The sequence below is a fragment of the Bombus bifarius genome, unplaced genomic scaffold (assembly GCF_011952205.1).
Source record: "Bombus bifarius isolate JDL3187 unplaced genomic scaffold, Bbif_JDL3187 scf7180000007980, whole genome shotgun sequence".
NCBI lineage: Eukaryota > Metazoa > Arthropoda > Insecta > Hymenoptera > Apidae > Bombus > Bombus bifarius.
This window is the reverse complement of record NW_022884365.1, coordinates 645,941-654,439: the sequence shown is the minus strand read 5'-3', so window position 1 is coordinate 654,439 and position 8,499 is coordinate 645,941. Positions and strand designations below refer to the sequence as shown.

General features: G+C 44.6%; 2 protein-coding genes across 2 annotated transcripts in view; both read left to right on the top strand.

Annotated features, from left to right (window-relative positions):
* The first annotated feature begins 958 nt into the window (after positions 1 to 958).
* Positions 959 to 2,881, top strand: LOC117204787 (dachshund homolog 1-like). The gene is made up of 3 exons (XM_033442519.1): positions 959 to 998; positions 1,325 to 1,860; positions 2,726 to 2,881. The coding sequence occupies exons 1-3, from the start codon at positions 959 to 961 to the stop codon at positions 2,879 to 2,881; spliced, it is 732 nt and encodes a 243-aa protein (XP_033298410.1).
* The window catches only part of LOC117204783 (zinc finger protein basonuclin-2-like), a 29,838-nt gene continuing 22,653 nt past the window's right edge, over positions 1,315 to 8,499 (top strand). The window contains exon 1 of the mRNA XM_033442517.1: positions 1,315 to 1,860. The gene's annotated coding sequence lies outside the window, so the exon portion shown is untranslated. The remainder of the gene's footprint in view (positions 1,861 to 8,499) is intronic.

Below are 8,499 nucleotides of genomic sequence, written 5' to 3'. Positions count from 1 at the left end.
GTCCGCGGGCGTTTTCCCTCGTGAAACTACGTCGCGATCGCTGCACCGTTCCGTTACAAACGACGGATTGTTTAACGTTTACGCGATACGCGAACGTATACGATTAGAAATTGGAATACGTGTATGACTATTATACAGAAAAATAAGTTTCTCTATCGCATCTTTTAACAAAGCACAAACTTAAAACTGATGCTAGGAAATTATAAGTCGAAAAAGAACGCAGATATAACCAACTGAGTAATGACAACTACCGAGACAAGTCGCACAATGCTGGCTAGAAGAGCAAATGGCAATCGCTGTTTTCACTTCTGTAATATTTAATATTGCCAATTATAGAAACTTAAGCATTAATGTTATTGATTACCTTGATATACTGATTTATACATTCCGATAAGATCAACTTTCAACTTTCCATAAAAAGAGCCGTGGTATGTATCTGATTTCGCAGAACAAATGCAGAATTCCTGTAATTTTTATTAAACAAAATACCCTTTTCTAATCCTATGTTTTAGACAATGAAAAAGGTTTTTTCCTACACCTTTAACTAACTATAACCGCATCATATTCGCCGTAAAACCAGATACTATTCACCTGCTATCAAATATTCGAAGTGAAATCGCGAAAGAAAGCATAAGTGCATAAAACAAAGCTCGCGGTCCTCTGAAATCGCATCGCGTCGCGCCGCAGCAACGTAGGTATCACGCGAACAGCGATCGGCGTACGAACCGAGACACTGTGGCGGCAGCAGCAGGTTGATGGATGCCGAGTATTGCCGAGTCTCATGAGAAAATCCGGTTGGTGGGGATGCAGCGCGACCGGCCGTACATTCCAGCTCGCAGTATTGGTAGCGAGCAGAAGCGTATCGGTGTTAGTGGAACTATCGCGTCGCGGGCGCGCACGGTGTGCGTGTGCGTCGGTAACGGTGGCCCGTAACGTTGGTGTGTGTTGGTACTTGACAATGGTGGGGGCAAGTCCGGTGGCGGATAGGGTGGGGGTAAGTAAGTACCCTCGGTGCCACGACGACCCTAGGTTGCTCGAGAACGATACCCGGAGAGACAGAAGCGAGAGAGACATACGGAACGGTCGGCGGAGCAGGCTAGAGGCCGCGAAAGACAGGAACAAAACGAAAGGACAGCAACCGTGAACGAGAGTGGGTGGGGGCATAGGAGGTGCGGGGGTAGGAGGTGCCACCGAGCGGGTCGCGTGGTGGGGGAGGTTTGTCCACGGTCACCAACACACGCGCTAATCCGCCGCGCAGCGAGAACGAACGAACGCGGCGGGCGACTCTCTTTCTAACCTGTCTCTTTTCCACTGTATGTTGCAGCGCTGGCGCGACTGTCGGCTGGTGGGGATGTCGTCTCCAGCCCCCGTGCCACTGGTAGGGAGGACAAAAGCGGCGGAGGGAGGGTAAAGCAGGCGACGCCGACGACCACGGTGACGACGACGACGACGACGACCGCCGCCGCGGCGTCGAGGGAAGGAGGAGGCGGTGGCGGAGGTGGCGGCGGAGGTGGAGGTGGCGATACGAGTGGCAGTGGTGGGGGAGCGACGACCGGTGGGGGCAGCTGTGGTGGGGATAGGAACGGTGGAGGTGGGGGTGGCGGTGGTGGTGGTGGCAGTGTTGGTGGTGGAGCCGATGTCGCGGAGAAGGAGGAGAGGCCACCGGCTTCAGAGAGTGTCGAGCCGACGGCCGCGTTTGACGTCGCATCTCTCGTACTCTACGGCTCGCGCGCACTACCGATCCGCCTTAAGATCTTGCTCGATCAGTTGTTCAACCAGTTGCAGCACGCGCAAGTGACACGTTTACTAGCCGCTTTCGGCTGGACGTACGAGGATTACACGCGGGGATACATACTGCAGGTGAGTCGATCCATTTCAAGAATCAAAACATCATCACCGAGATAGGAGTTTCTCTTTGCTCGCGAGATAGGGATAGACTGGGATCGGAGCGGACGAGACGGAATGAGACGGGACGAGACTGAACACACTGGACAAGGTGACTTTACGGGACAAAGTGCACGGGTCGTTCCGACGAAGAACTTTGACGATCGATGACGAGACCGCGTGACGGAGTGATGTGGATGGAGTAGAGTGGTCGAAGATCGACGATTTTTCGTTTGGGATTACGGTGATCGAAAACAAGGCAGTAGGGCAACGCAAAGTGACAGCGATGTATCAGACCGGCCGCTAATTCGACAAGTTTGATGGATACAACGAAGAAAAATGACAATGTGACGTCGATAGATTAGAGCAGTGGAGTGAAAAGCTCGATGACGGACGACGGACTGACAACCAAACAAAACCGACTGGTCGACGAGAGTTTTCATCCCAAATATAACAAAAACGGATAACGTAGTAGAGAAAGTGACAGGTAGTGTAGAATCCGATTCTAACATTTCTCGTTTCGATCCAAGTATGCCTATAGTTTCATCGATTCTATCCGACGACCATCGTCGAAACGCATCGATTCGAAATCAACGCCTAGTGATCATTGACGCAGCAAACAAATCAGTGACAAAATGACGTGTCTACATGTCGTTCTATTCGCGAAGTGTCGTTCCGCGGTTTCCCATCTGTTAGATGTCTATTCCTCGGTAGTGTCTATGAACTGAATCGACTCGAAATTGTGAATCGAACGCAAGAACCGCAAACTCTGTGAATCAAAGAGGGTAACAGGAAGAGAGGATGGAGTGAGGAAACGGTTTACGAGAACGGTGTTTGAAAGTGCATCGTGGAGAAGTGCATGGTGTACCCGTTACGCGATCATATGGAAGTCGTGATGGGAATTTCATCGAGGCAGTGCCAGATGAAGAAGATAGCATCAGAATTGTGCAAAGATCAATGGATCCCGAGAATTTGTGATCTTTCATTGAGAAACTGATTTGTCGGTTTTTATAAGACTGTGAAACTGTTCTGCGAGTGCTTAAAACAAAGTGTATGTGGAAACTAGAACAAGAATAAAAAGGTTTCATAAAATAACGACTGAAAGTTTGCTTCGAATCCGTAAACGTTCAATTGCTCGAGTTAGTATAGTCCGTGGATGCGCGATAGAACTGACAGTGATGAACGCAAAGTGTCGCGACGTGTGATTACTCATAGGCTGTAGAGGCATTCGATTCGCGGAACGCTTGTCTTCGAATTTCTGAAGCTTTCCTTTTTACTTTCTGAGAATTAAACTTTCGTACGTAGGAAAATTATCGGTGATTGACGTAAAGTGTCGCGACGTGTGACGATCAATCGGCTCTGAGAAAGATCTTCGAACCAGAGAACGCTTTTCTTTTATTTTCAAATCTCTTTCTCTTTACGTGTACCAAGAATACAACTTTCGTTTATCGTAGAACTGTCAGTGGTGAACACAGTGCGTGATCATCGATCGACTGTAAGGAATACCTTCCATTTATCTTTAATTCTCTCTTCTTATCTCCCAAGAATAAAACTTTTGCGCGTAGAGAGACTGCCAGTGATCGACGTAAAGTATTACGGCGCACGATTATCGATCGACTAAAAAGAAAGAAAAACCATTCCATGTGACAAGTATTCTTACTCGATTCTCAAGGTTTCTCCTCGCTTCTCGAAACAATTGATCCTCCACTGAAAAACATCACGAAATCAGCGTCAAAAAGAGGCTGTAAAGAAATCGATCGGAACGAAGGACGACGAAGCGTCGCGTCGCCATGGAATTGATGGTCGATCGGTCGTTTGATCAAGATCGAAACTAGAGGGAACAGAGAAAAGCTAAGATCGCCACACGTTTCTTGGAAACGTTGGCTTCGAAAATACGCGCGCTATGGTCGCACATTAATCTCTCTCGCGGTGCGTTATCATCGTTTCTCACTCTCTCCCTCTTTCTCTCTTTCTCTCTCTCTCTCTCTCTCTCTCTATCTATCTATCTATCTATCTATCTATCTATCTATCTATCTATCTCTGTCTTTTTGTTTCCACTAGTGCGGCGGCCCGCTAGCGCTAGAAAATGGCCAGTATCCGTGTAAACTGAATTGCACCGATGTCAGCGTGAAATTAAAACGTATGGAAAACCGGTTCTCGCGGCCGTGTATCGTGCGCGCGCGCTCTCGCCTGTTCCGTGCTCGTGCTTGCCCGCTCGTCGCCTCGGAATTTCATCGACCGATGAATTCCGCGCGGACACGCCGAGATCATCTTCGATTGGCACAAGAACCGAAGAGAACTGGCTGAAAAGAGACCACTTTGCAAGAATCTGCGGGAAATCGGGTACGAATCGGATTGGAGATACAGGTGGTACAACAGTTGGAAGAGACTTCAGAGATGAGGATAAAACGCAAGAGTGATTGGAACCTTCTGTCGATTCCGCTCGATTAAAGTGCATCGATTGCCGGAGGTCCTGATGAAATTCCGATGGATTCGGTTATTTTGAGGCGTACAGTATAGAGAACGAAGGAGATAGCATCGAGGATAAGACGATATGCAATATACCTAAGAGTTGTCGAAGATATTTCCTTCTGTAACATGATCAACGTAAGTCCATTGTTTGAGACTCCGGTTAAAATTTGATCTTTGTCTTACAAATTCTGTATTTGTGTACATCGACACTTCGATTAAAACGCTGGAATATTTTAGCGAAGATTCGATTCTCCCGAAAAGTTTCTGTAAGGCGTGAATGGGTCGATGTTAAAATGCCTGGAGAAACGTAAGAATTTTCGAAGGTTTCCCATTGTTTGATTCGATTAAAGTGATTCATCTGCAAGGAAGTTTCCCCGGTGCCGCGTCGAGTGTCGTAGGTCGTGCGAACACATCACTGAAACTGGCGGAACGTGTTGAGAATACGAAGAGGGCGGTCCTCGTCCCTTCAGAAGCGCTTTTTCTGCGGCTTCGAGCCAGCCCGAGGGCGTCTCGCGCTCCAAATCACGCTAACGGGTGATTACAATGCCCGACAGGCGACTATTTCCTCGGAACATCCACCATCTAGCGATCGACCTCTCAAAAAAGTCCTGCTATCGATGCCAACTTATAGACCAATTAATCGTGTACAGAATAAAGCTGTACAGAGCCACGGTGGCTCACGGCACTCAACGCGAACAGACATATTCTTCGCTATACTACTTCAATAATATCTAATAATATAATTGTTTACGATCTTTTGATCGTAAAGACACACGACCGTTTCTCTGTGTTTGATGCAATATCAGGTCAATCCTTAATGATCGTTTTTAATACAATTGCTTAGAATTTTTCCACCCTAGAGACGTAACGCCGTTTTCCTTCGTTCGAAGTAACATCAGGCGGATTCTTAGTAATCGTTTTAACACATTCGCTGTTACTAAAATACGATTATATCATTTTTAGAATTTTACGCTTTTTTAATCACATATGTCTGTATTTTAAGTTGCATATACAATGTTTTTACCGAAAGGCGCACGCAAAAACCCAACACTTACGTCAGCGGCATTATGTATCGCTGGATAATTGGAGCGACGCAACCTATGCGCCAATAGCAGCGAATGTGTTAAAGTACAAAAAATGGTATACATTTGAAACCAGATGGGAGATATCGTTCATGTTAAATATCCTAGCAAAACTTTCTAGAACTTACTGAGATCTTTCGCTAGAATTTAAAGTCTTACTGAAACGGTTGCTTTTCTCTAGGCATTGTACGTGCCGAACGTACATCGAAAAGTACGTGCTTGAAAAGGTGTCGCGACGCCGCGCCGTAGAAATTCGTCGAACGCGCTAACGACGCATCGTGCCGATAGTTAGCGACCGAGCGAGAAAGTCCACGGATATTTATACAGGCTTAACACGCGAAACCGGAGTTACATTTGATACTTTCACTGTATGAGCTCCGGCGCGATGCGTCTTCGTCAGTTCGATCGAGAATGTAGAATAGTCGCGCACGATACGCGTGGAAATTCGAATTCCGATTAAACACCGATACATACTTTGCCCGTGAGTTCGCGCACGCTATCGTTGACGAGTAGCCAAATAAATTGTATAAAAGAATAGTGGATCTTTTCGACGTATAAATCGTCATTGCCATCGAGTATCGTTGTTGCAAAGAGAATCATTTTGCTCGACACAAGCGATAAGAGAGTATAAATAACGGTAAGAAGGTAAAAATGAACGATCGACGAGACAAAAGGTCGGAAAATTTTTAAAACAGAAATAAGAATTAAAGTCCTAATACCATCGAGACAATAAATTCGAAATCTCGTAAGAAATCAAACGATAGATCAACATCGTTATCCATACTGATAGAACGAACAACAATACTATGGACAGAAGTACGAACTTTATCACTTCGCTCCGTGCAACGAAGATTTATCCAATTTGATGAAGATCGAAGCGATATTTCGACGATTGACAGATCCATAATTGATCAGCGTCGTCGATTCATTTTCGATTATAACCACGCTGAAGTAGGCAATTCTTCCTGAAACCACGATTCCGCCGTGATATTCTAGGCAAATGTCAAGGAGAATGGAAACCTGTTTGCTTCCAACAGGATTAACGAATGGTCCGATGCGATCCTCGTGATCCGCGGTTCTACTGAAAATTCGATGCATAAAAGTCGCATTTAGATAGCACACGATGACAATAAGCGTCGTGAAAGCGCGTGTAAAAAGCGGATTCCAGGATGAAATAAGCACTGTCCGAGTATTGTCGGAGGTATCGTGTTTTTTTCAAGCTTGTTCTTTGAAACCCATCATGCCGTGATCGAACGCCAAACGAGTCTGCTCGATCGTGGACCGTTAATGGACGACGGCGGCTCGATGCACGCGACAATTCCCGACCAATTATCGTGATATCCCCAAAGCGGGAAGGCGCTAATTCCGCGTTTCACCGGCTCGACTTGTCGCTTGTTACGTCGACGTTATCACAGATCGTCGACGAGATACCGACAAAGTTACCATTTTCGATCGGATCTTTTCGAGCCGTTTCGATCTCGTCGATGTTTCTGGACCATCGTTGTATAGGTCGAAAGATTGCGTGCGAGATAATCCCATGGAGAAACAAAATTTCGTGATTTACGATGATCAATGATGATTTTACTTCAATTCGAAGATAGATATTTTTTTTTTTTTTTTGAAAAGAAGTTACTTTCAGTTGACAATTTTGGACTTTGGTTTGAAATGAATATTTATGGCGCGAGTTAATTTCGATGTGATTGAAAATCTCGAGTTTCTATTCAGGTAAAATTTCATTTCGCTAGCAGGTAATTTTAGAACTCAACTACCCTAGGACGTAATCTTTGTTCAAATTATACGACAATTCACTGTCATCGCTGCTTCCAACTTTGAACATCGAGCTACGCTCAACTTAACAAGCAGAGACAGCAGTCGTCGGCAATTTGTCGAGCGAAAATCGTCCCGAAGGTTTCCTAGAAATTATGTCGCGAGCGAAAGATAGAAAAAAGGACGTCGTTGGTCGGAATCGCGAAATTTATCGTTGCTCGATCTTTATTTTTCTAAGCGAAGGCATCGCTGTCAAACAGTGTAAAGGAACATTGGAGCTTGGACAATGTTATATACAGACTGTATTATCTTTTGTAATTGAAACGCTTCTTGGCACATACATGCTCGGCCACAGGCTTCAAAAATAGTTTTAGAACGCATTTCTTACGGTTATTTTTGCGTTCTCTCGCGTTAGAAGAATTAGAGGATTGGGTTTCCAGATAATTCGAAGAAACGTAACGAATATCAATGAATTTAACTTAATATTACTCCCGAGAGTTTAAAGCGACTTGTTAGTAATTTGCTATTGACAGAAGGTTCGAAAATATGAGAATTCCAAACGGAAGTTTCGCCTAGATCGTAATGGTGGCTTCGTTCGCGCGAGTTTCTTCCTCCTACGCTCTTTTTATCGAAAGTGGCAGATCACTCACGATGATCGTGCTAATTATAGTATCCTGTTAAACGCTATCTATCACTGAGCGATAAACTCCTCGTAATGATTCTTCGATTGCCTCGAACAGCGTGTTTCGTTTCGAGTTCGACGAAATTAGTCGACATCAACCCGTAACTTTGCGTTTTAACTTAAGATCGGTAAGTGGAAGATTATAATATTCGTTGCATTTTATATCTTAATATATTTCCTTTTTTCACGATATTATTGCAAATTCTCAAACTAAACGCTTATAAGATTTCCGTGCAGGCATTTGAAATAGAGGGAAAGATTTTTTTACCAACAGTTATATACGTCGGTAATAATTCGACTCCAAGATGGTTGATGAGGAAATATCACGTCACGAAAGCTTGATAACGACCGTATATTATTATACAAACGCTTCTATTCAACCCTGTGGTTGTTAAAAAACTATCGCTAACAATGTAGGCACGCACTACCTGGCTTCATTCGTTCCTCTTACGTAAGGACAAAAAGAAGAATTGTGAATCGATTATTTTCCGAAGACAAATACATGTTTGCAAATATTTATTCGTTTTCCAATTAGTTATTTGTAAACAATTACGTAGTTGTGTAATTGCGAAGGTTGCGCACACATTTCATAAACACATATTACCTTTCACG